The sequence below is a fragment of the Trichomonascus vanleenenianus genome, assembly GCF_965637985.1.
Source record: "Trichomonascus vanleenenianus strain CLIB 3782 genome assembly, contig: TRVA0_030S, whole genome shotgun sequence".
NCBI lineage: Eukaryota > Fungi > Ascomycota > Dipodascomycetes > Dipodascales > Trichomonascaceae > Blastobotrys > Blastobotrys vanleenenianus.
In genome coordinates, this window is record NW_027481857.1 from 128,531 (window position 1) to 153,958 (window position 25,428).

At 49.7% G+C, this 25,428-nt stretch overlaps 13 protein-coding genes across 13 annotated transcripts; 10 read left to right on the forward strand and 3 right to left on the reverse strand.

Moving 5' to 3' along the window:
• Nucleotides 1–1,748: 1,748 nt before the first annotated feature.
• On the forward strand, nt 1,749–2,906 carry TRVA0_030S01332 (uncharacterized protein; the record flags this gene model as incomplete). Its single annotated transcript, XM_076685911.1, has 1 exon — nt 1,749–2,906. The coding sequence occupies one exon, from the start codon at nt 1,749–1,751 to the stop codon at nt 2,904–2,906; it is 1,158 nt and encodes a 385-aa protein (XP_076539887.1).
• Nucleotides 2,907–3,358: 452 nt separating this feature from the next.
• TRVA0_030S01354 (uncharacterized protein) lies at nt 3,359–4,453 on the forward strand (the record flags this gene model as incomplete). Its single annotated transcript, XM_076685912.1, has 1 exon — nt 3,359–4,453. One exon carries the CDS (start codon nt 3,359–3,361, stop codon nt 4,451–4,453), a length of 1,095 nt encoding a protein of 364 aa, XP_076539888.1.
• A 1,200-nt stretch (nt 4,454–5,653) lies between these two features.
• TRVA0_030S01376 (ribonuclease H family protein) lies at nt 5,654–6,400 on the forward strand (the record flags this gene model as incomplete). Its single annotated transcript, XM_076685913.1, has 2 exons — nt 5,654–5,661; nt 5,728–6,400. The coding sequence occupies 2 exons, from the start codon at nt 5,654–5,656 to the stop codon at nt 6,398–6,400; spliced, it is 681 nt and encodes a 226-aa protein (XP_076539889.1).
• A 618-nt stretch (nt 6,401–7,018) lies between these two features.
• TRVA0_030S01398 (uncharacterized protein) lies at nt 7,019–7,975 on the forward strand (the record flags this gene model as incomplete). The annotated part of the gene is made up of 1 exon (XM_076685914.1): nt 7,019–7,975. The coding sequence occupies one exon, from the start codon at nt 7,019–7,021 to the stop codon at nt 7,973–7,975; it is 957 nt and encodes a 318-aa protein (XP_076539890.1).
• Nucleotides 7,976–8,089: 114 nt separating this feature from the next.
• Nucleotides 8,090–8,896, reverse strand: CWC24 (U2-type spliceosomal complex subunit CWC24; the record flags this gene model as incomplete). The annotated part of the gene is made up of 1 exon (XM_076685915.1): nt 8,090–8,896. The coding sequence occupies one exon, from the start codon at nt 8,894–8,896 to the stop codon at nt 8,090–8,092; it is 807 nt and encodes a 268-aa protein (XP_076539891.1).
• A 1,169-nt stretch (nt 8,897–10,065) lies between these two features.
• On the forward strand, nt 10,066–11,139 carry TRVA0_030S01442 (uncharacterized protein; the record flags this gene model as incomplete). The annotated part of the gene is made up of 2 exons (XM_076685916.1): nt 10,066–10,130; nt 10,185–11,139. The coding sequence occupies 2 exons, from the start codon at nt 10,066–10,068 to the stop codon at nt 11,137–11,139; spliced, it is 1,020 nt and encodes a 339-aa protein (XP_076539892.1).
• Nucleotides 11,140–11,976: 837 nt separating this feature from the next.
• Nucleotides 11,977–13,257, forward strand: RPT5 (proteasome regulatory particle base subunit RPT5; the record flags this gene model as incomplete). The annotated part of the gene is made up of 1 exon (XM_076685917.1): nt 11,977–13,257. The coding sequence occupies one exon, from the start codon at nt 11,977–11,979 to the stop codon at nt 13,255–13,257; it is 1,281 nt and encodes a 426-aa protein (XP_076539893.1).
• Nucleotides 13,258–14,016: 759 nt separating this feature from the next.
• On the forward strand, nt 14,017–15,504 carry TRVA0_030S01486 (glycoside hydrolase family 27 protein; the record flags this gene model as incomplete). Its single annotated transcript, XM_076685918.1, has 1 exon — nt 14,017–15,504. One exon carries the CDS (start codon nt 14,017–14,019, stop codon nt 15,502–15,504), a length of 1,488 nt encoding a protein of 495 aa, XP_076539894.1.
• Nucleotides 15,505–15,839: 335 nt separating this feature from the next.
• CDC40 (Cdc40p) lies at nt 15,840–17,147 on the reverse strand (the record flags this gene model as incomplete). Its single annotated transcript, XM_076685919.1, has 1 exon — nt 15,840–17,147. The coding sequence occupies one exon, from the start codon at nt 17,145–17,147 to the stop codon at nt 15,840–15,842; it is 1,308 nt and encodes a 435-aa protein (XP_076539895.1).
• Nucleotides 17,148–17,873: 726 nt separating this feature from the next.
• On the forward strand, nt 17,874–18,734 carry BCP1 (protein-transporting protein BCP1; the record flags this gene model as incomplete). The annotated part of the gene is made up of 1 exon (XM_076685920.1): nt 17,874–18,734. The coding sequence occupies one exon, from the start codon at nt 17,874–17,876 to the stop codon at nt 18,732–18,734; it is 861 nt and encodes a 286-aa protein (XP_076539896.1).
• Nucleotides 18,735–19,305: 571 nt separating this feature from the next.
• PEX30 (peroxisome biogenesis protein) lies at nt 19,306–20,664 on the forward strand (the record flags this gene model as incomplete). Its single annotated transcript, XM_076685921.1, has 1 exon — nt 19,306–20,664. One exon carries the CDS (start codon nt 19,306–19,308, stop codon nt 20,662–20,664), a length of 1,359 nt encoding a protein of 452 aa, XP_076539897.1.
• An 84-nt stretch (nt 20,665–20,748) lies between these two features.
• Nucleotides 20,749–22,242, reverse strand: TRVA0_030S01574 (uncharacterized protein; the record flags this gene model as incomplete). The annotated part of the gene is made up of 1 exon (XM_076685922.1): nt 20,749–22,242. One exon carries the CDS (start codon nt 22,240–22,242, stop codon nt 20,749–20,751), a length of 1,494 nt encoding a protein of 497 aa, XP_076539898.1.
• A 196-nt stretch (nt 22,243–22,438) lies between these two features.
• EAF1 (Eaf1p) lies at nt 22,439–25,363 on the forward strand (the record flags this gene model as incomplete). Its single annotated transcript, XM_076685923.1, has 2 exons — nt 22,439–22,488; nt 22,540–25,363. The coding sequence occupies 2 exons, from the start codon at nt 22,439–22,441 to the stop codon at nt 25,361–25,363; spliced, it is 2,874 nt and encodes a 957-aa protein (XP_076539899.1).
• Between the last annotated feature and the right edge of the window lie 65 nt (nt 25,364–25,428).

Genomic DNA, 25,428 nt, shown 5'->3' on the forward strand with positions numbered 1-25,428 from the left:
TCCAATTGATCATAGAAGCGGTGAACTTCTTTAGAACGGGTCAAGTCCGATCGCTTCAGAGTCTATTTCGCTGCCAAGTCGGGACTTTCAGCATTCCTGGCTTCTCTCTTCCCCGGGGAATAGGTCCAGCTTCCCTTATGATAGTCACTAGCACGACCTAGTCATGCCTGTCCTCCGTAAGCTTCAGCCTCAAGCACCAATATCGTGAGCTGTTAGCTATCATTGTTGAATTAATCCAATATTCCTAAAAGTTGACTTCGAATTGTCGACTCATTTGACGACATGATCGACTATAATACAACTGTTATAACTTTATTTCTGCGTATAGTTAACGGTAATACACGGGTTGCCTGCAAGCCTGAATGATATTTATACAAAATTGATTAGCGCAAAATCAACTGGGCTGTCATGCCTACGAGATCCCCAAGTTTCCACGTCCTTAAAGATCTTGCATTATATCCTTATAATCCGAGTACTAGTCCCTGTGAGGTAGAAAGATTGCTACACTTCCCAAGAAGAACAGATCAGAATCTTTTGAACCGCTACCTCAAAGACTACCTTTTGTGCTCGAAGATAAGTTGACGATTCAGCTGCGTTTTGAGGTACGAAAGCCTGTTGAAATGCTGCCTCTGTTCTTTGAGGCTACCATTAGGAGTACATGAACCAGACTGGATCTTTCTCGCGATAGTAAGACGATAATGTAATGGAGATCCATGACCCGAATTCCTACGACAATCGCTTGTCGGAACGGTCATAAAATAGCTTCTTACAGGAAAGTGGTTCATCTACAGGGCAAAACCATTCTGCGCTGTATAATAATAGCAATCTATTGCTATCTTTGCTGTGGCCGATGCAAGAATACTCGCCGAAGGCACACAGGGTATCTTTCATCTACCTGGTAACAACAAATTTCACTTTTCATATCAATTTAGTCTCATAGTGTTATAGCATCATGAAGATTGGATTCTCCTTTCACCTCTTCTCCTTCCTTCAAGGGCCCAGGCTCCTCGTCGCTTAAAGACCTGATATCCTGCACCTGTGGAGTTGACTATGCACCGCTCGTGGAATGGACTCCTCCGTAGGGCAAAGGCCTTTTTGAGGTTCTTTCATGCCGAGGAGCGTCGGCTGGCCAAATTTGTCGCTTATTTTTTCGAGGAGCATCCCCCTGACTCTCGCAGAGAAGGCACTGGACAAGGGTGTAGTAAGCGTTTCCGAATGACCACTCATAACATTTAGGCTCCGCTTACTTGGAATCGGCGAAACCAATTGCCGATTGGCGCCTGTCCTGGGCGAGAGTGAGCGAGTCGACACAGTAGATAGCGACTACTATCAGTCAAGTGCGTTGCCAGCTGTACCTTGTGAATTCAACCTGGTTGAACGATCTCCCTGTGACCTCACGATTGACCTCGCCGTCCCATTGCTGTACCATTGTACTGCTATTTGACTGTATTCCTATCTTACCCTAGCGAGAGACGTTAGCATTTTCTTCTTGTCAGTAGTTAACAGCATACAAATGCTACGTCAAAGCGTCGTAGTATCAGCGGGTCACCGCTGAAGATATCGACCTCATCTGCCTTCAGAAATTTGTTATACTGTATTAGAAACCTCTGTAGTTGATAGTCTTCGCGCGCGGCAGCAGGCTTTGATATCAAGAGTGGTATTATTGTTATTATGGTCCTTCAAACTTAAAGTTGGTTTCACATTAGAATAACAAACCAATTGAACTTCGTTTGTTTACTCAATGCAAAATGTTTCGAGTACCAATTGAAGGAGAAGAAGGGCGAAGGCAGATGCAGGAAGTAGCGCGAAGAACATCTGTGATGGTTCCAGAATGCGTCCCTCCAGAGCATCGAGTTCGTGTCTTTTACATGGATGACTTTTTGACCCATCCTCACTATCTTTACATCCGTGGCGGCTACAATAGCCCCGACGAGCGTTTGGAGGTTGAAGAGCATCGCGATGACAGCTTGGAGGGTGAAGAGCATCGGGATGACAGCTTGGAGGGTGAAGAGCATCGCGATGACAGCTTGGAGGGTGAAGAGCATCGCGATGAGGGTTTGGAGGTTGAAGAGCATTCCGATGACAGCTTGGAGGTTGAAGAGCATCCCGATGACAGCTTGGAGGGTGAAGGGCACATTGCAGATTCATGGGGAATCTACCGACTTGAGCCAAGTTATTGGATCAAATATTCTTTCATCGCATTAAGGACGGGCCCAAAATTATGTTTTCCTGAACCCCCCCTTATCCACGAACTCGACGATGAAGCGTCTGTCGTGTATCACTGTCATAGTGTCCTGATAGCGCCCATGATAAAGGTCCTGAAATGTCTCTTCGGGGATATCTTCTTCAGAATGGAGCGATTTCTAGCACCCTCGCAAGAACACCAAATCGAAGGATTCCGTGAGCTGAATTCGTATGGCCAGTTCGTATATGCGCATAATGGAGATCGTTCAGGCTCCATAATTGGGTACAAAAGGCCAGGTACTTTAAATGCCAACGAATTCTTTGGATTCCCAGCCTCCGATGATTTATTTGTACCTACCGGATCAGCTCGTGACATCCTATTACAGGTCGAACATCATGCGATGGCCCTTCAAGTGTCTACCGCGGCAATATTAGATGGCATCAATGGCGTTATAGTACATTATATGCGCAATGAGCCCAACGGCCCCATTGATTATGCTCGTCCATTTGTAACCTGGCTTGACGAGGGCGAAGGAGCGAAAATAACGCTTGCAGTGCTTGGCAGTGTCGTTTATGGGTTTGAGGACATTGGAGTAGTTCATATCTACTCTCCCAGATACCAGGAGGAAATTCGGCAACTGCCTGCAGAGATGACCGCAGCTATAGAAGAATCAGATGAAGAGCAGTGCAGGCTTTGTCGTGTAATCAGACGTCGACAATGAGATCTGTTCCATGACCAATATATATGATAAAATAGCTCCGTAGGAAATGATAAGACTAGCTACCGTTTTAAATCGAAGAAGAATTGACCGAGTTATTAGCCGGCCGAGATGCACCAGAGTTCTCTCCCTCGATCAGCGATAGCTTAATTGAGAGAAAGTAGCCCAGTTCGAATACTAACCTGCAACTTAAGCGAAGAGATAAGGAACTACAAATAGATCCCGACGACCGCAAATTCGCACGCGCAAGCAAGAGCCGAATTAGAGTAAAGTGATTAAACCTACATACCTATCAAGAACAGGGTAGGTACAATGTCTTGTATCACAATATCAATACCATTTCAAGGCATGTAACATTAACATTAACTTGAGCATTATCTTCATACAATCTCGAGTTAGACAGTAGCATTCAAGGGCAGCATACCTACCGTACTGAAGCTCATCAACTATTTGCGATGCCTCTCCTATCCACGGGATTTCCAAATATTCGCGTCTTTCAAGACGTTGAATTGTACCCTTATAGTCCGATTACGCAGCCTAACGACGTAGAAAAGTTGCTGCGGCCTCCATTTGGACAAAGGAGAAACCCGTTTTTACTTCTGCCTGAGAGGCCACCGTTTGTGCCCGAAGATAAAGTGACAATGGGACTGCGTTTTGAGGTACGACCGCCTGCCGAAGCAACCCCTCGCTTTTTCCAGGCTATCATCAAGAGCGGTCCAGACAGATTGAGTCTCCCCCTTGATCATAAAGTGATGGTAGATGTCTTTGACAGGTATTCCTACAATATTTATCCTGATTGGCGTTCACAAAAGGCCTTCTTGCATACAATTGCTAGCTACAGAAAATTGGAGCATTTGCAGGGCAAGGTGATTCCACGGTACTATGGGTCGTTTGTTATGGTGCTACCGTATTATACATGTACCAAACTAAAGACCCGTGAAATTTTAGTCGTTCTCAGGGAATATATCGATGGGATTTTTATGGATAACCGATTGTTACGTAGCTATCCGAGGGAAGATCGGCAAGCCATGATGGAGAAAGTTATTGAGGCTGAACATGCAATTGATAGCAGCGGAGTATCGCTCGCATTCAGTCGTAGGGCGAAATCCTTTGTCGTCGTCAAAAAAGGACAGAGCTTCCACGTTATTGTGTGGTTGTTTGCGTTTACTGCACTTGATCCCACGGCATCTAACATTATTAACCGTCCTGGAAGTATGCCATTTGCCTTACTTAAGTGGAAAGAACATTTTTTTAAGAGTTCTTACAGGTTTGGAAAATTCGTTGATTGGCCGTGGGTTCCATGGCTATACGAAAAGTATGGGCACGAGTTGGATCATATTACGAAGGAACAGATTAAATTGGTAGGAGGGCTAGATGAGGAAGGAGTTAAAAAGCATGGAAAACAGGCTGAACAAGAAAATAGCATGGGAGTGGACGAGAAGAACAAGCGTCAAAATAAGGATGTGATTGGTAAGATAAGACAGGGTGGAAGAGTAGCTAAACAAACCAAAGGAAAAAGGGTATCCAAAAGATATAAGTGCGAGAAATAGTATCATAAGTTGTATTGATTATCCAGTTCAGGTAGTGCTAATAGTGTTGTCGAAGTAACATAGCGTGTATGAAAATCTTCTTCTAATCCTTCGCTTTCTCTTTTCTAACAATGTTATCTAATTGGCCACTCCTCGTCTTGGTTGTCCATATTGTCATCGTTAGCCAGACGTGTTTTGACCAAACAAACTATGATAAATAGCAAAAAATTGTTACCTTCTATATGTCAACGAAAGTCTGCTCGTCCGGTACAAATATGGTGTACTAGTAAGTAACATAACACCGGTAAAACAGCTACTAGCTATAAGAAAAACCCTCATAGTCACGATGGATGACTGGAAACCATGCTATCATTTAAAATAGCTACTGGATATGCGGGGCACATATCAATTGACAATACCGGTAGATAGAATGGATATTCAATCAATTTTGTGTTCGGAAAGGTAGTAACACTGGTATAAGCAATACTTTGTTATAACCGACCCTATCGTATAAAACATCAGCACAAAAGACGCAATTGCTACATATTTCTCTAATCAGATAACCGAGCCAATACCAGCTCCCATCCCGAAGACAGTGAACTCCGTGGTGAATTACAGCCCAAAACTCCGCGGAGCGGAGCCACGGGGGGTTTGGGGGGCTGGCCCCCCCAAAGAATAGCCCCAGCAGTGGGTCGATTGCCATTTTTTATGGTGAACTCGGTCCCCTCCCCCATAGCGACGCAGCGCGTCGGAGTCTTACGTCGTCGGGCACGGTAAGTTCGCATGGTAAGCGCTGATGTTGGGAGTTGGCCTGTCTCACGCACAACAGTAGGAGGTTAACAGCTGAGTAAGCATTTTTCAGACTCCCGCTAGAGCCAGGCATTCCAACTGTCGTACTATCAGTGCAGAGGTTTCTCTCTTCAATTGAACTTTGTAGTTCTCATAATTTGAACTGAAAAAATGCCGGTGGGTCTATCCATTACTATGTAACGGCACTCTGTCCCGTTGTTACGGTAGTAACAGCATTTTACACTTCTAACTACATTGATCCAAATGATGTTTTGGGAAATCTTGTGAGCCGCAGCACAATCGATGGTTTTTCCGCACTATCCTTACGATTTGGAACAAAACTTGTCAATCTAAAGCCTCCTAGCAATTCGACGACGAAATATGGAAGAATACTGCGCAGTCATTTGGGAGGACGATCGCCCAAGCGAAATTATGACCTGGTATGTACCGTAAAGACGCTATGTTAATTCAGGGGTAATAGGTAAGAAAGTGCTGACAAAGCCCAGGGCGCAGTTGAACGCAATCCTTCGGAAGCGGCACAGGTCTCGAGAGATCCAAGCTTATGAAGTTTTTGATGACTTTAGAGAGTGCTGCAAGTACTTGGGCCTCAATTTTTATCACTCTGTGTACGCCGACGGCGCCTGCAGACATAACGGCTCTGAAAAGGCGTACGGGGGCATTGGCGTCTACCATGGTCGCGGCGATCCGCGAAATTTTGGTCGCGCAATTCTTGAACAGCCTACGACCAACCAGTTTTGCGAACTCACGGCTATAGAGGCGGCGTTGGGGCAGGCCATAGGTGAATTCCGCCGTCGGCGGTACAACCGTCCCATACGTCTGCGTACCGACTCGCAATATGCGGTAAACTGTTTAACCAAATGGTGCTACAAGTGGGAAGACAACGGCTGGTATACTTCAAAGGGGTATCCTGTCGCGCATGCCGAACTTATCCAGAAAATCCTGCGCATGCTTGACCACATTGACAACACATATGCTCGCAGAGGGTACGATGCCCAAGTCCGAATCACCCATGTCCCAGGACATAGCGGCAATAGGGGCAACGAGGCAGCAGACGAGTTGGCCAATGAGGGGGCCGACTTAGCGTTCGACTACTTTTGGGGCTCCTCTTCGGAATACTACTCTTCTGACAACAGTTATTATTACTCTTCTGATTACTAATATAAACCATCTGTTCCTTCTGAACATTTTTTTTTACCACCTTTCTAGGAGACGAGAGTTATAATAATAGCCGCTAATATATTAATTGGGCTCCAGGAGGGTTGGTTGGGGGGCCATGCCGAAAGCAACATTGTAGGAGCTTATGATTTCGGGGGCCAGCCCCCGAACCCCCGTGGCTCCGCTTCGCGGAGGGTTCGTAGCAAATCTTCACCAATTGCCACTCTCTCTTTGTGGATGTTACGAAAACATGTCCAATCGCCATTAGCAAGTGGTGCTGTACTTTGATAACCAGCCTCACTTTAAGAAGCAATTGAACCATATTAAAGCGAATATCCCACAATCCCTTCCGGCTTCTAAATCTATTATATTACATTCATTTGCTTCAGCTATCTATAGTACACATGTATATACATCGCCATTCGTGCACTACCGTTAGTGTAGTTTTAATAAAACAAATCGTGCGGCTCAGATTGGTCACGTGAATGCACTCACGTGATACAGTGAAAAATTCCGAAAAAATTCGATTCACCGGCCAACCAAGGTGTACGACATCCAAAGTTTCTTTCGAGTAAGCGTCAAAAAAAAAACAATCAGGGGAAAATAGAGAAAAGAAGAAAAATGTCAGGTCCTCCAATCCCTCCACCACCAGGCCTCGAGATTCCAGTTCCGCCTCCTCATCATCATCACGCTATTCATCCACCACCACCCATGCCTCCACATCCAGCAGCGATGGGCATACCGCAGATGGTTGGGAATAACAGCAGCAATGGCGGGACGTTCGAGAGTGCATCTGGAGAGGAAGAGTTCGACGTTGCGTCTTACGTGTACAACGTGGGCTTCATTCACACGGCGTGGGCCGATACCCTGCTGACGGTGGCCCCGCACCCGCCGCTGAGGCTACACGCTCTGTTTGCATCACGGTCGCCAGTGCTGTACAGATACCTCAGTGGGCAGAACAACTCGCCGTATCACATCAACATGACTACAGAAGATCGCAACCTGACGCCCATGGCGCTCTCCATGGCTCTGGCGACGCTGTACGGCCACCAGCTTGATCTCAGCGGATGCGATCTCGAGACGGCCAAGGGCCTCATGGCGGCCGGGTGCCTGCTGGGACTTGAAAGCGTAGCATCCTCGGGTTACAAGGTAGTGCTGGGGCTGTTGAATAAGGAGAATGTCGCCGAGATCCTGTCCTTTGCGATTGGCTGCGAGGATGTCGATCTCACGCACGCGGGGCCATACCCGCCGTTTACTAACACTTTGGTCGCGTCGGTTATCGACTTCATTGTCGCCAACTTGGTGGTCTCACCGGTTGATCCACAGATGCGCGAAGTCGTGCGAAAGCTGCCGTTTAACCTGTTCAAGCACATTGTCGAGCACGATAAGCTGCAAGTTAAGAGCCACATGGAGCGGCACGCATTTGCCCGCGAAATGATCAAGGCTCGAGCTGCGGGTAACCAATTGTATGACGAATCGGTGGTGATGGCATTTGGAGGCGGAAAGAATGGTGTCGAGGTTATTCGAAAGCCGGCAGGCAAGAAGAAGGCCTTGTGGAAGGCGGGTACTAATAACTAGCCAACCAAAAGCATCGAAAAGTTTTAGAATAGAGAGTGCGTCACGACGTTTTTTTTTTTCGAGAATTATACGGTCGAGTGACGAGGTCTTTACAATTGCATGATGATTTGGGCATTAGGCCGCCTGGGACGAGCGAGCAGCCTGGATATCTTTAGAGGCGGGCTTGGCCACGCCGTTAGTATCTTTCCCGCAAATAAAGCATGACGGAGATTTCTTGTAGCGCTTGAAGAAACAGGCTTCGCAGAAGTAGTGGTTGCACGTAGTTTTGACCGGCGATTTGTAGTCTTTCTTGCAAATGACACACTTGAACGGGATTTCTGCCTTCTCCACGGTCTTCGTTTCCTTTGAGGTTTTGTCGTTTGAGTTGTTGTCTTTAGTAGCAGTTTTCTTTTTTTCTTCTTGCTCCTGGTCGAGTTTCCACCCGGCTGCGTAGTCTTCTCGGGCGTGCAAGAACTTACACGAGTCTCCATAGCCACAGTACCCGGTCAGTTTGTAATCCTTGCAGACATCTGGCTGGTAGTCAATGAGGGTAGTTGATCGGATGTTTCCTGCAGCTTTCAATGGTCCAAACTTCTTCTTGCCTTCGCGAGGTTTGATGAACTTGGCATACCCAGCCGCTCCGTGGTATAATCCATCGTCGATTGTATACTTTTCGCCATCTTCATTGGTCAATTTGGCTGATTTATCCTCGGTGAATAGCCGGTCATGTTTAGTTGCATCGGAGGTATTTTTCAGTTCGCTGTTGGCCTTATACACCTCTACTTCGGCAACTTTATGTTCGTCTTTCTCTTCATTCGTAGCTGGTTTCGTTGTTTTGGCTTTTTTGACAATGGCGACATCAGGGACCTTATCATCCTCTTCGGCTTCGGCTTTCCTCTTGGCAGCAGCGGTTCCACTGCCTCTTTTCTTGAAAAGACCCATGCTCCTGTTGCTACTCTTCAGTTAGTGTGATTTCGTCCGGTAAGCTCTGGCGATATACCATCTATCTGAGGTTCAACAGCCCTGAGATTACAAACTAAACCCAGATTCTACTATCTCAAATGGCGGAGATGAAGATTAAAAGAACGATTAAAGGACGAGGACGTAGATTAAAAGTCGAAGATGGAGATCGAATGAACGTAGAAGCACGTTTTGGCTGCTGAATCAGCCACACCATGATTACTAATTCACCCAATCATGTTATTTGTGACACACTTATCCATGCGGCTCATGCGGCTCGTTGAAGTCGCGCGCGTACATGCACATGTCGGCCCTTTTGAAGCCGCGCGGCTTTGACTATTTCCAGGTATCTGTTTCAACTGGATGTTTTAGAATTTTATGTTAGAGTTCTATATACGATGCATTCTTTCAACTCCTCCATTCTCCATCAATGCCCTCATGCGAACCATTTTTCAACACTCAAAAGTATCGTGATATCGCAAACCCAATGTGATCTCATATTTTATGATTCTTGGTCTGTTGATTATCGCGTGATAATCTTTGTGGGTAGATTGCCAATACTCTCGAAAGCGCTTGTATAGTCCTCGAAGTTTATCTCGTAGAATAGGACCTGTGAGATCGCGGATGGAGGTTCAAAATACTTCGGCCTCTGACTGTGGTGGTTGGTATACGATCCAATCAATCTCAATCTGTCGGGAAAATAGCCAAGTGCCGTTTTACCGGTCAAGCAACAGTACAGTGGAACTCTAGAACGTAAGGTGCGAAGAGGCAAATATTATAGGTGCTCAAGAATCAAATTCCATAGCAAGCAAGACTATGGGTACACAGGTGTGGCCAATGACCCCACCAGATCTGATTTCGATCGAAGAAGAAAGCTTCGACAACCTAAAAATGGAAAAATGTGTCACGCGTAACGCGATATAAATGTAAATGACCTAAAAAAGGGTGAATTCTGGTTAGAATCCAAGAGTATATGGCCTGATTTTTGAGCTTCGTTGAGAAGGTTCCGATTAATTTAAATTGAGCTACGTTGCAGCATGGAGCCGGCTTGCTGCCACTATCAGACGCAATTCAAACGACCCCACGTAACTGCCAACACGAGCTCTAGTATATTGCAATTTTCAAAATCGAGTTAGTACAGTCATCACATAATGGCGAACAATTGCCAAGGATATGGATACGTGCTAGTAAATCTAAGTGGGCAAGGGAAGAGAAGGTATGTTCTCAAATACACGTTCTCGTAGTCAATCACTAACCCTGGTAAATACAGCGGCCCTAGCGACGCCACAGCTCCTAACAAAAGAGCCAGATATGACTCGGAGTTCGAAGAAATCCCCTGCGAGGATCCATGGCAGCTACTGCGACAGAAGCACAAGATCTTTGCCAGTCCCGACTTTGGATATATAGTCACCAAAATCGATAAACCGGATAAAATTGCACGGCTAAAAATTATTCGGAGTTACAAACAAGCAGTAGAACCCCATAGGGGACGTGCTCGTGGGGATCAGTTACGCGAGGAACTTTTTCAATGTCTAAAAAGTGCTCTCGAATGGACGCACTTGGATTGGAGGAGTCTTGCCATCGAAAAAGTACTCGAACTTGCGACTAACAATGGTGTACCTATTGCTGTAAGCAAAGATGATTACGACTGCTTTCTCGCTTATTATATGGGGCAGATCGTCTTTGATAAAGACGGTAATCCCAGAGGTCGAAGAAAAAGGACAAATTTAGACAAGTTCGTGCACTGGCATGTCTCCGGAACATCGCTTGAGCCAATTGTTGCCCTGTTGAAGGGGTATGAAATAACCAGAGATATTTTCCGTCCTCAGCAAATTATCCAGTTTTTGAGGAAGCCTAGAATGGGGCAACCCAAAATATACCATGAAATTATACATACTCCTCTGCGTTGTCAAGATCCTGTCGGCGGCAATTATCTTGATCCATTTGTTAACGACGATCGATCCGAGCGCATTGAGCAGTTTATGGGAGCAATGAGAGCCTTGGATAAGTACTTGCACGAGCCAAGGGAAAACTTCATCCCAGCAAGGATTGAATATTATCTGCACCTATATCGTGTTGCACAAGACCAAGCGAGAATTGCTCCTTACAGCGAAGTTCCGTATCTGATTAAGGAGCTTATCAGGGAAATGGACCCAAATATTGACGCAGATCAGATTGCAGTGCCTGGGCAGGCCAATAAGCACTACCAGGAGCCATTGCAGTAGACAGGAGTTAGCTAACAAAATACACCTATTAAGGATCAATTGGAGCCTGTAGTTTTTCTATTTGCCTGTGGCGAATCCCAGTCTGCTTCCCAGTAGTGCAATTTAGGGACTCCAGGTAACGCTTTGTAACGGGAATTTTGTAATGGATTGGGAGTTTGTAACGAAAAAATTGTTACGTTGTCACACGAGGAATCTCGATCGCACTCCATTGTTGGTATTAATAGGGGATTCGGGAATTGGTATGCCTTCCCACGAGCTACTGCAGTCAAACGGAAGGAATAAACAAATGTAATCACCTTATTAAGATCAATTGAGGCGTCTAGCCCTCCAATTGACCCCGTAGTGTTAAATCCCAGCCCGCTTCCCCAATAGTTGAAAGGTGTTGATCTCAATACGTTATCAATAGGTTCTTGAGAGTCAGCAACACTATTGAAGAGATGTTATCCAGAGCTGAAAGAGTAGGTAAAGCTATAATATATACTTCAAATAAAGTCAAAATTGAACTGTTAGAATACAGGCCTGTAAAGATAATTGTTCTCGTACTAATCCGGGGCCTGCTTAGCGGAGATTTGAGCTGTTGTGGAATTGTTGTAACGGAACCTGTTTTGTTACATGTTGGGATTCCGTTACTAGGAAATTGTTACGCTGTAACCAAGATACGGGGGTCTGGGGGCTGGCCCCCCAGCTACGGGAGCTCGAGGGCTGGCCCTCGAAGACCACCAGTGGCGATGTCTTGGTAACGGAGGTTCTGGTGGTTACGTAAGCCGGGTGGTGGGAGTTTTGCCACGGAAGGTGAAGAGGAACTCGACGACACACACACATAGAAAGGCCAAAGCAATGTCGACGTTAGAGGAATTGGAGAAGAAGCATGAGGAGGACGAGGGACTTGACGAGGAGCTGCTGCGAGGGTCGGCGCAGGACATCGTGAACCGGAGGAAGCTGCTGGAGAACGACATCAAGGTGATGCGGTCGGAATACCAGCGACTGACGCACGACAAGAACCAGATGACGGAGCGGATCAAGGACAACCAGGAGAAGATCGACAACAACAAGCAATTGCCATACCTGGTGGGCAATGTTGTGGAACTGCTGGATATGGAGGGGGAGAAGACGGTCGAGGGGGCCAATGTCGACCTCAACGCCACTCGACAGGGTAAGTCGGCGGTGATCAAAACGTCGACCCGACAGACGGTGTTCCTGCCGCTGGTGGGACTCGTCGACCCGGAGACCCTCAAGCCGGGAGACCTGATTGGTGTAAACAAGGACTCTTACCTGGTTCTGGACACGCTACCTGCGGAGTACGACTCGCGGGTCAAGGCGATGGAGGTGGACGAGAAGCCGACGGAGACTTACTCGGACATTGGTGGGCTGGACAAGCAGATCGAGGAGCTCGATGAGGCGGTAGTGTCGCCAATGAAGCAGGCAGACAAGTTCAAGAGCATGGGCATCAAGCCACCAAAAGGTGCGCTGATGTACGGCCCTCCGGGCACGGGAAAGACTCTGTTGGCGCGAGCGTGTGCGGCGCAGACCAATGCGACTTTCCTCAAGCTCGCTGCGCCGCAGCTGGTGCAGATGTTCATTGGTGATGGTGCTAAGCTGGTGCGAGACGCCTTCGCGCTCGCCAAGGAGAAGGCGCCGACCATCATCTTCATTGACGAGCTGGACGCAATTGGAACGAAGCGATTCGACTCGGACAAGTCCGGTGATCGTGAGGTGCAGCGAACCATGTTGGAGCTGCTTAACCAGCTCGATGGATTCGGGTCTGACGACCGTGTAAAGGTGCTTGCCGCAACAAACCGTGTAGACGTGCTGGATCCAGCATTGCTGCGATCGGGCCGACTTGACAGAAAGATCGAGTTCCCACTGCCCAACGAAGAGTCGCGTGCCGGCATTCTCCAGATCCACTCGCGCCAGATGACCACCGAGGACAACATCAACTGGCAGGAGCTGGCACGCTCCACTGACGAGTTCAACGGCGCCCAGCTCAAGGCGGTCACTGTAGAAGCCGGCATGATCGCCCTGCGAACAGGCAAGTCCAAGATCACCCACGAAGACTTCGTCGAGGCCATCGGCGAGGTCCAGGCGAGAAAGTCCAAGTCCGTCTCCTTCTACGCCTAATCTATTATATATTATTATTATCTACCCACCCAATTCCCCCGCCATTAATACTAGCGATGTGTGTTCGAGGGCCAGCCCTCGAGCTCCCGTAGCTGGGGGCCAGCCCCCAGACCCCCGTATCTTCCCTCCGTAACAAACTCCCAACCTCTGACGCAACTCCCGTAACAACGTGTAACAAAATACCCGGTTACAGCCCAAATCCCCGCGTATCGGAGCCACAGGGGGGTTTGGGGGGACTGGTCCCCCCAATTTATACTGGCAAAGCGTATTCAAAGGCCTTCTGTATTCCGCTTTGCGGAGGGCGTGGAAAATGACAATTGATCCGCTAGTTGTAGATTTCTTGCCCCGCCGATGCAAAGATACGCCGCCTGTGCATATAATACGGCGTGGAGCAGTGGATATCCCAGGCTATGTACCGTACTTGCCTGTAGTGGTTATACTATGTTGCTGATGGTACGTAACTTCATTTCCGAATAGCTTTAGTTCACTCTCCATTCGATAATGGTACCCCACTCAAATCTGAGGAGAATACGACAGTACTCGGTCCGATATGTACCAACTTTCAAGGATAGACCCACAACTGGTCCTAGACCAACGTAATGCAGGATTTTTAAATATTTTGGCGAAATCTTGGTCAATGTCCTGATGATTAAAAGGATCGTCCAAAGTGGGGCAGTGGCGGGGTGAGATCTCAAAGATGATCCGAATATCACTATAAAGGCCTGTCCGAAGCCATATAGTCCCCTATAGAAACTAGCAATGCACGCTGTTCACTTGCTTTCCATGGCGGGTGTTGCTCTTGGGGCGGCCACGCCTCAAATGGGCTGGAACAATTGGAACACTTTTGCCTGTGATGTCTCCGAAGAGCTTCTAACCTCGACGGCTGATGTCCTAGTCAACGTGGGCCTCAAGGACCTTGGATACTACTATGTCATTCTGGACGACTGCTGGAGTGACGGTAGAGATGCAGAGGGCCGGCTGCGAGCCGATGCTGGCCGATTCCCTAACGGTATGAAGCATGTCGCTGATTACTTGCATTCCAACGGTCTCCTATTCGGAATGTACTCCTCTGCCGGCACCGAAACATGCGCGAGCTTCCCCGGTTCTCTCTACCACGAGGAAATTGATGCACAGACCTTTGCGTCATGGGAGGTGGACTACCTTAAATACGACAATTGCTTCAATGACGGCCTTTCGGGCTCGCCAGAGGTGAGTTTCCTGCGATACAAGAAAATGAGCGACGCCCTGGAAGCCACTGGCCGCGATATTTTCTACTCTCTGTGCAATTGGGGCGAGGATGCCTCGTTTTCGTGGGGGTTCAACATCTCCAACTCGTGGCGAATTACTGGTGACATTGGTCCTCGATTTGATGGCCCGAGTGATATTTGCCCGTGCTCAGACTTTGGCTACTTCCGATGTTATTGGCCGGGTGGCGACTGTTCGGTGATGAACATTCTCGGAAAGGCTGCTCTGGTTGCCGAGTACAGTTCTCCGGAGCATGGCATCCACGGTCATGGTGGGTGGAACGACCTGGATATGCTGGAGATTGGCAATGCTCCATTCACCGATGGGGAGAACAAGATCCACTTTTCCATGTGGGCTGCATTAAAGTCGTCAATGATCCTTGGTAATGATGTACGGGTAATGTCGCCACAGGCCTTCTCGGTGGTTACTAATCCAGCTGTGCTTGCCATTTCTCAGGACCCATTAGGGGCCTCGGTGCGACGAGTATGGCGAAAGTTCGTGTCCGACGTAGGACCCAACCACCAAGGCGAGATTTCGCTGTGGTCGGGTCCTTTGGCTGGTGGTGACCAGGTAGTAGCTCTACTCAATGCCGGTGCTTCGCCACGGGTGATGGAGGCGGACCTGTTTGACATATTCCACGTAGAGTCCTATTCGGCTGATGAAAACACTAAGATCAACAAGAAGTGGGATGTCTATGACCTCTGGACGGCCCGAATCACTGAGGAGCAGGCTGCGGAAGTGCTCGATGGCGACTCTCCGGCTTCCAAGTACTTGTATAATGCTACTGAGCAGAGCTATGCCGCCGGCCTTGAGAAGAACGACGAACGGCTTCTGGGGAAAAAGATTGGCCAGATCAACCCTCGTGGCTCTCTTGTTATCAATATTCCAGCTCACGACATTGCGTTTCTGCGATTGCGGGAGAGCTGGGAGAGCCAGGCATCTGACACTGTTCCATGGGGCGCCAGTTATCTCACCAGCTTCCTGCGATTCCAGGAAAATTAAAACAAGTATCTCTGTGTAGCGGAGCCCCAGGAGGGGAGGGTCCCTCAATTACACTAGGTAAAGAGAGTATTCGAGACAACACTCCCGTAACAGCTTGTAACAAATGCCCCGTTACAGCCCAATACTCCGCGAAGCGGAGCCCCAGGGGGGTTTGGGGGGACTGGTCCCCCCAATTATGCTAGTCCAGAGTGTGTATTCGAGGGCCAGTCCTCAGGCTCCCGTAGCTCCGCTTCGCGGAAGATTGGTTGATTCAGCTATGTATCTCCGCGTAGCGGAGCCCCAGGGGGGTTTGGGGGGACTAGTCCCCCCAATTACACCAGGAAGAAGCAGTGTAGTTAGTCCCAGTAGTTGATGACGGAGTCGACGCCTCCGGTAGCGACTTTGGAGGTTTCCTGAGGATGGGCTGCGATGGTGGTACAGGGTCTGGACTGAGCCTTGAACTTGGCGACCTGCTGGTTTGTTCGCCAGTTCCAGAATATCGCGTAGCCGCCGGCATCGCCAGACATGAGGTAAGTGCCGTCCGGGGAAAAATCGATGCCCACCGAGTATCCCGAGGAGCTGACGCCATTGAAGACTTTGCGCTTCTGCATTTTGAAGCGGTCGGTAGCGCCAATGACGCGGATTGTGTTGTCGAGGCTCAGCGCCGCGACGGACTTGCCGTCCGGATGCAGGGCCACCGAGGGCATTGAGTGCTGGGCCGGATCGGCGATGAACTTGATGGGGGAGTTCACCTGCCAGTCCCAGACTCTCACCGACTTGTCGTCGGAGGTGGTCATGAACCGCTTGTTGTTGTCGACGAAGGTGATGGTGTTGACTGCGCCGAGATGGTGGTCGTACTGTTGCACGATCTCCTTGGTGCGGATGTCAAACTGCACAATTTTGTTGTCTTGCGTGCCCATGACGAACCCATTAGTGTCCAGCGGGTTGAACCGCACGCAATTGACCATTTTGCGCGTCGTGAACCGGTCTATGCACTGACCCGTCTCGGTGTCCCACAGCTTCACCATGCGGTCGTACGAGCAGCTCAAAAATCTGGACCCGTCAGGAGTGAAATCCAAGTCCTTGACTCCCTTGGAGTGACCCATGTAGCTTCTTAACAGGTCGCGGTCGTGGTAAACGTCCCACAGTTTGATATTAGTGTCGTTCCCGCCGGAGAGCAACAGATGGCCCGACTTGGGGAAGAACTTAAGACGGTTGGTACCGCCGGCATGCCCTGCCCAACTGTGAATCTTGCGTTTGGGGACGTACCACTCCTGGTCGCCGGGAGTCTTGTTTAGGTCAATGTCCAGGTCCTGAGGAACATGCATGTACGTGCGCCCCAGGTAGTCAAACTCGCTTTTACCGTGGAATTCGGTCTTCTCTTTGGTTTTTTCTTCTTCTTCTTCTTCTTCTTCCTCTTCTTCACTTCTCACCTTGATTGTGGGCTGTTGAACTTCTTCCTCCGATTCTGGTTCTGATTCTGGCTCTGACTGTTCAGAGCTACTGCTGGTATCTTTGTACTTGGCCCACGGCCCAATGTACTCATCTTCACCGTCGAGAACGCTTGAGTCGCCTTTTCTCTGTCGTTTTGCTTTGGCTCGCCGCAGGTCCTCTTTCGTCACTGTAAGGTCGCTTAGATCCCGGCCGTCATTGGCCTCAACCATGCGGTCGTCCCCTGTAAATCCTGTATTATCGATATCCCTTGCGTACCCCAGCGCTTCAAAGTTGCGTTTCTGGAGACGAAAGGCTGTGTGGTCAAAAGCTTGCTCGTTTGCCCGTCCAGTAAGGGTGTTCTTCACTCTTCCACCTGCTTTGAACGGGTTCTGAGGTCCTATAACTGTTGTATCAACTGCCTTTGTAGAGACTACTAAATCTGGCGCAGCATTTAACAGGTAACTATGGACCTCGACTTCGCGATCAGACTCCTCCGAGTCCGAGTAGTTCACCAGCCCCGCCATTATCCACCAGGTCTTCTTCTCGTAACTTTATGTGGCTTCTATTCGTAAATCAGTATCGATATTGGCTTGAGGCTCAATAAGTATTCCACTAGATCTCTATTGGTAAATCAATACAGAGATTTATACGGCTTCTATTCGTAAATCAAATATCGAGAGTTAAATGGCTTAAGGGTCAATAGTCCGATCGGGAACGAACATCACCAATACCATCATACACCGGTACCAGATGCCATTGTATACCGTATACAGAGATGAAGCAATACTAATACTGTAATAATCAATTAAATATATTATAATCTACCACTTAATTGAATTAAAAAAATTGATACAATTAGTACCTTATCGTAAGCAATACAGGCTATGAACCGTAATGCGCACCCGATTGATAAGATTTTGGGAGACGGAATTTTTTTTTCATTTTTCACGCCAAAAATGTCAAAGAAGCGAGAGTTGGAAGAGGCTGAAGATGTGGTCATGAAGGACCATGTCGAGGACGAAGAAGAGGAAGACGATGAGGACTTCGTGCAGGTCGACTTCGACTTCTTCGATCCGAAGGAGATTGACTTCCACGCAATCAAAAACCTGCTGAGACAACTCTTCGATGCCGATAACGAGCTGTTTGATCTCTCGTCTCTGGCCGACCTGATCCTCGATAAGAGCTGCCCAGGCACTACAATTAAGGTCGGCGAAGAGGATACCGACCCGTATGCCCTTTTCTCTGTAATTAACATGCATGAACACCGCGAGAAGCCAGCGATCAAGACCCTCGTTGACTACTTCATCAAGAAGACCGGCCGGTCCCCCGAGTTTAATAGAAAGCTGCGGCGGCTGTTTATGCCCAGCTCCGACGCCAAGGTGGGCCTGCTAATCTGCGAGAGAGTTATTAATATGCCGGTAGAACTGGTTCCTCCACTTTACAAAATCTACAGCGACGATCTGGAAGCGGAGAAGGGGAAGGGCGAAAGGCCCGAGATCACCCACTACATCATTGTTTCCCGGTGCTTCACCGAGGAAGAAGCTGAGATTGACAAGGAGGACCAGCGGCCGAGCAAGAAAGTGCGTCCGTCTTCGGGCAAGGAAACCTTCTACTTCCACGCCGAAGACGAGCTGACCCATAAGATTGCCGACTACCACGCGACCTACGATTTTACAAACCAGTCCCAGAATTCGGACTCCAAGCGCGCTTTCCAGCTCTCCGGCATCAGATCCCAGGGCCACCTCATCCTTCTCTCCGCCGAAAACCTGCCAAAGCTAGTTGCTAACATCGCCGATGAGTACCCGGCACCCGCGTAATCTACCTAATTGTACAATTTATCGTTCTCCTCGCGGCGGATCCCTCATTTGTGCTAGCAGTGGGGTATATTCGAGGGCCAGCCCTCGAGCTCCCGTAGCTGGGGGCCAGCCCCCAGACCCCCGTATCATGGACAATGGTTACAACGTAACAACGATTTCGTTACGTTGTTACAAACTCCCACTCTATAACAAAACTCCCGTAACAATCGTAACAAATCTCCGCGTAGCGGAGCCACACATGTGTTTGCGGGAACCCCCCAATTGCACTGATAACAAGGAGTATCTCCGCGAAGCGGAGCTCAAGGGGGGTTTGGGGGGACTGGTCCCCCCATTAGTGCTAACAATTGAATGTATTCGAGGGCCAGCTCTGGAGCACCTGTAGCTTCGCGGAGAGCGTGCGGCTGGTGCGGCTCGGATCACATGACCGGAAATGCACGTGATTGTTGATGTGATCGCGGGGTGCTGTCCCATCATACGACGACAGGCCGAGAAGCAGCCAGTAGAGTGAGATTCGGCACACTTTTGGATAGGAACGCAGGCTTTTTTTTTTCAACATACATAACCGGGGTAGATGTCCGCGTTTGATTCGAATTGGATCATGTCAACGGAAGCTACTACGTCGAGTGGATCGGCCTCCAATAACAAGAGCTCGAGCAGCGGGCGCCCTGAGAGCACCATTCATGCGACATTCGCGCCCTCGGCGACGAGTCTGCCCCAGCAGACTTCGCCATTGCTGTCGTCGACACCACCTACCGTGACCAAGGCTCTGTCCCAGGCGTATCCGTTCATCCTAGCGGCGGATCACGTGCTGGCTCTGCTGACATGGACCTCGGGCGACTCGTGGCAGAGCTTCCTGGTGGTGGCTATCTACACGGCCATTGTGCTCTATTTCGAGGTGCTGGTGCGGTACTTTGGTCACTTGTTGGCTGTCGGCGGGATCGCCGGGTACGTGTGGCTCAACAACCGTGTCGAGCAGGAACAGACCGAGCATCCGACGCTGGACGCCATTGTGCACACGCTGACCAACGTGGTGACCCGTCTGAACTTGTTTTTGCAGCCAATTACGTCGCTGTCCCTTACAACGCACGATGTGACGCGGCTGCTGCTGACAACGCTCTTCCTGAGCCCAATTCACATGATTCTGGCGTTCTTCGTCTTTTCTCCGCGGTCGCTGCTGCTGCTGGGCGGCGCATTCGTGCTTACGTACCACTCGGTATGGGCCAGAGTGACGCGGACTGTGCTTTGGCGATCCAGAACGGTTAGATTGCTTACTTTCTACCTTACAGGGCTGGACTTCTCTGGAACGAGGCATAAGAACCTTGCTGAAGTCCAGCAGGCTCGCACAAGCACTTTGGGTGTCCAAACTAAGGACGGGAAGCCCGTCAAGTTCACATTTGTGCTTTATGAGAACCAGCGTAGATGGCTGGGCATTGGCTGGACAGGGAACCTGCTGGCGTATGAGCGCACTCCGTGGACCGATGAGTTCCTAAACGAGTCTGCTGCGCCAGACAGCTTTAAGCTGCCGGATGCCGAGGGCACTGGCATGGTGTGGAAGTGGGTGGATGCCAATTGGAAGTTAGACATGAGCAACGACGGGTCATTGGTACTCAACAGTTCACAGCAAAAGCTTTCCGTAGACCCGGGCGCCAATGATGGGTTCATTTACTACGACAACACGTGGAAGAAGCCCTCGGCCGAGGACTCGTTTTCGAAGTACACGCGAAGGAGGCGGTGGGTCAGAACAGCAGAGCTCATCAGTCTCGATGCCGACGGCTTTGCGGAAACGGCCCAGGCGTCATCGTCAACAACGGAGTCTGAGTCCGTGGTTGATTTGCATAATAATGATAGTGAGGATACATCCTCCACTGGGGTTGCCCAGAAGGCCGGCAAGACTCAGAGGCGGAAAAAAAGTCTGCGATTCGAAGACTAACATAATCCCGACGATTCGAAGACTAACGTAAGATATCTAATGTGTCAATTGACTGTTTAATTTTTGGTTTTTTTTTTGGTGTGTTTATATATGTGACCATGGATCAATGGCAATGATTTTGCCGTACTTTTTGGACTCGGACGGAGTATACTCAACATAGTGAAACGCCTTCTTGTCAAGGAACTCCTTTACGACACGAGAAAGATTGTCCTGCTGCGCTCCGCGGTCAAAGTGATGACCAATGCCGCAGATAGCATATAATGGTCGCACTTCAGGCTCGGACTCGACCTCGGCCAACACCTCTGCAAGACGATCTACTGAAGAATCAAGATCCATACCATGAAGGTCAATGTAAGCCTCCGAGTCTGCGTTGTTCCGTTGAGAGTAGAGAAGATCTGAAGCCTTGAGATGGCACTCGACCATGCGGTCGTTCTGCAGCTGGCCCTTATCAGAGAGAATGCTCGCCTGAGCCGGGTTGTTCTTGTGCCACGATGATACGGCCAATTGGAGGTACTTGTTACGCATTTCGCCGTGCTTCGCAGCCTGATTTCGAAGCGAGATGTACTGTCTATTGCTTTGGAAATCGGGGGTCTCCCAGGGAATGCGGCGGGGCTTGACAAGCTTAACCTTGGATCGATTGATCTTTGACGCGATTTTTATCGGAGACGATATCGATACAGGTGTTCTCTTAATCTGTCTTGAAACGCTGGTCTGTGTCGAAGTGGCCATATTGTTTTTCTTCTTCTTCTGCGGCTTCTGGCCGAGTACTGGGAAATCATCTTGGTCATTGAGGTTGACCGACGTGACCGCAGGAGGGGGATGTGACTCGACTGGCCCTAACGAGAGTTGATCCAGTGGAATCTCATGCAAGAATGGGCAACTTTCACCGGCCAAGCAGCTGCCTTTTAGCCAAAACCGACATATTCTACCACTCAAATCATGCGAATAACGACAATCGGAACGAAGACATTCGCCAAACTGGACGTAATATTTGCACATGATCGCCCCGCTGTCATTCCTGTTATTAATCAAAAGGTTTAGTGTGCGCTGGACGTCGAAATCATTCATTTCCAACGCCTGGTGAATGTCCTCGTCCGAGTTCTCTTCTCCAAGAATCTGCCGCAGCACATCAAACGGAGATAATTCTTGAACGTTATGTGATTCCTGTTTGGTGAATTCTGGACTATAAGATCCCTGTTTGGGGGTCCATTTTCCTATAGGCGTTCCAGTGGAGGAGGCTGCTGCGGAAGGACTAGCGGATGATGATTCTGGCTTCTCCAATTTCGTATAGTCCGAGGGAAGAGGCGCCGTGGCCGCCGCACTCCCACTTACACTCATCTCCCGCATCTCTACAACCCGTAGCACTTCATCGTCATCCTGCCCAGCCTCTTCACTATCCATATCCCGGTGCTTCCAAAGAATATCAAGCACAAGTCTTTCCAAATCGGCCGGTTTCATCCCGGGATACTCCCGAGCCACCTGCTCTTCGACCTGCTCGATCTTATCCTCCTCCAGAATGTCCTCATCGTCCAAAATGGCATTGCACCGCTTTTGCAAGCTTGGACCTTTCTCCTTCATCTCGACCCCCCGCGATGCTCCATTTCGGTCCGCGTCGAATGCCGGTGCCAAATATTTGGTGATGTCCACCGCGCGCGCAGGCGCATTCCTCCCAACCGCCAGGGTCGAGAAAATTGGCACCGACCAGCGCTTCTCATTCTGCCATATACACGATCGGGCTTTGATACTTCAGTCGGTTATAGAGGCCCTCGCAGACATGGAGCAAGTCCGCTCAAAGGAGGTTGGCTTGCGGAAGTCGCAGTGCGCGTATGTTTTTGTTGTTTTATCGTAAATTTGGGGGAGGACTAACTGGTGTAGCGAGCTCGTAGCGAGCCGGAAGCGTAAGCTGACGGAATTGTACTACGTGACGCGATTCCCGACCATCATGCCTCCAGCAGCAGTCCTGGAACAGGAAAGAGACGCGCTAGAGGCTTTTTTGGATAAAAATGATATTAAGAAGGGCCGGGTGTTCCGAGACTCGTCATTGCCTTTGGAGAAGGAAGTCGATTCTATGCCCGAACCAGAAGAGGCCGTTGCGAAGAAGACAAAAATCGACCATGCTGAAGCCCAAGACGTGGCGGAATCAAGCACCAAGGTTGAGGATCTTGCTGAGCGGGCAAGAGCTGTTGTTAAAAGGCCCTCATCAGGCAATCCCATCGCGGTCGGCGGATCAGAGAGCTCTGACTTTATGCTCTTTCTCGTGCCAAACCGGCTGCCTGAGCCTCCGCAGAGTAGAAACCCGCTGGCCGAGTTATACTACACCACGCAGCATCTGCCACTAACGAAATTGCTTCCAGGAGCGCATAAAACGCTGACGACAGAGTCGTACCAGCTGGCGCTGCTTGAAGGGAAACTCGCAGTAGTGCATGCGCGTATCGAGGAATTGAAGCGTAGCGGGAAGTGGTCGTTGAGACAGCATGCAAAGTTTAAGGCTCCGTACCGAGCTAAAAGTCAGTGGGATCACTTAATTGAGGAGATGAAGTGGCTCCAGATTGATTTCAAGGAGGAAAGGAAGCTCAAAATCGCCCTGTGCTGGGAAATGGCAAAAGCAGTAGAGGACTACTGGAAGTACGGAAAGCGGGTGTGTATCAAGACTAGACCGATAAAGCATCTTACTCCCGTCAAGGGAGAGCCTAATACTACTACTGCTATGGGAGAAACGACTTCTTCTACCGAAGGAATTGAAGGAGTTGACGGAGTTAATCCTGTGGATTTGGAAAAGGCTACTGCAGATGAAGAAGAAGCCAATGCGGTAGTAGTGGCTAAAGACTCAAAGAAGCCATTTGACTCCATTGTCCCTCGCGACGACTCGCAGTCACCGTTTAAGATGTACATGGACTTTGAGTCGCTCAATTCGGCCTCGAAGGAAGTGTTCAATCTGCTCCCGAGTCTGCCCACCTTCACCATTAACAGTCCCTACATTAACGAATTCGACTCTCTGTCGCTGACCTCGGTAACAAAATTCCTCTCTGCGCCTGACCTGGGGAGAGGATGGCAACGGCTGGTTATCGACTATGACAATACTAATTATACTAACAATCCGATACCGCTGAAGAACCAGCCTCCGCAAAAGTCGGATAGATCCTCGTCAAGGGGCCCTCTGTTCGGGAAAGAGCTGCACCATCGCAAACAACTGGTCAGGGCTCCCAGACCTCCCCATGTCAAGTACCTCGAATACAGGGCCCCTACGATGTGGCTCCCGGGCGATGATATCAAGCTGCAAAAGCTGGCAAAGGAATACGGCTACAACTGGGATGTCGTCGCGGCTAACATTCTGCCTCTGCCCACTAATGGATACGTAGCCAACGTTGAGCGCCGGTCTGCTTGGCAGTGCTTTGAGCGGTGGTATCAGCTGAACCCTGGATTCAACCTCCAAGAGCTGCGGGGACCGTATGCGCTCATGGCTCAACAGTGGTTTGAGGCGTCGGGTAAGGTTCAGCAGACCTCAAAGCGTCGCATCTACCCTATTGGCGTTGCTGCAGAGTCGATCCAGCGGGGCCACCGCCGTCTGCGATGGGCCAGTATGTTTGACGCCATCAGAAAGAGCATGAAGAAGCGCGAAAACGCGCCCAAGCCAAACCAGTCTGTCCAGCGAAAGTCTCAACTCAGCGATTCAAGCAAGGTTAATGTGGCTTCTCCGGCAGACCTGACGAGGCTTAAGTACGACCGAGATCGGTCGCTCTCCGAACAGTACCAGGCCCAGCAGAGAGCATTGCTAGGATTGCAGACAGGCGGATCTCAGAACGCCGCGGCACGAGGTAATGCTCCTCTCAACTTCCCGGCTTCAGCCCCGAGTGCAACTCCCTCCACTGCCAATAACACTCCTAACAATGCAGTTGCTGCTACGACCGCTAGTAGTCGTCCGGCCAATGGCCCGGCTGCCGCAGGAGCGAGCCAGCGGTCTCCTGAACAGCTCCAGCAGTTGTACCAGCAGAGGCAGGCCCTGTTCCGTCACCAACAGCTCCAGCGCCAGCAACAGCTTCGAGCAGCTGGTCGGGCGGGACAACAGACGGTTAACAGTGCGAATGGACCGGCGCCAGTGTCGCAGCGAGGGTCTACGCCGCCTGTTCGGGCGGCTCAGATTCAAACTGCGGCCTCAAGGGCCCAACCCGCTGTGCCTACGCCAATGCAGCTCCAACAGCAAGCACGACTCTTGGAACTCCAAGCCCAGCAGGCTCAGAGCCGGCTAAATAATACTAGCGGTAGCGCTGGTGCATCATCTACAACGTCGACTTCGCCACCAGCTGGAACCGCCCGTAGCCCCGTCCTTGCGACAGCCAACAACCAGCAGCCCCAAATACAAGCCCGAGCGCTGGCCAATAATGCCCAAGTCCAGCAGCTAATTGACCAGATCCAGGCCAACAATCCGCATATGACAGCTGCTCAGGCGGCTCAGACGGCCCACGAGCAAATTCAGAGATACATGCTCCATTTCCAGCGCCAGAATATGCAGCGACGGATGGCCAATTCCAATGGCAACGCTTCAGGGACGCCTCCGGTCAATTCCGCCTCTCCACCGCTTTCCTCGCCCACTGGCACTGGCACCCCTCAAAGTAATAGCGGCACGCCCGTCTCGGCGAATGCTCAGCTGGCCGGATCGCCAGTCCAAGGGCTACCTTCCTCATCCCCGCCTCCCCCATGATTTATTTATTTTGTTCCGTAATTTATGAATAATGACCTTTGCAATTGCTTAACCAACTTCGTAAC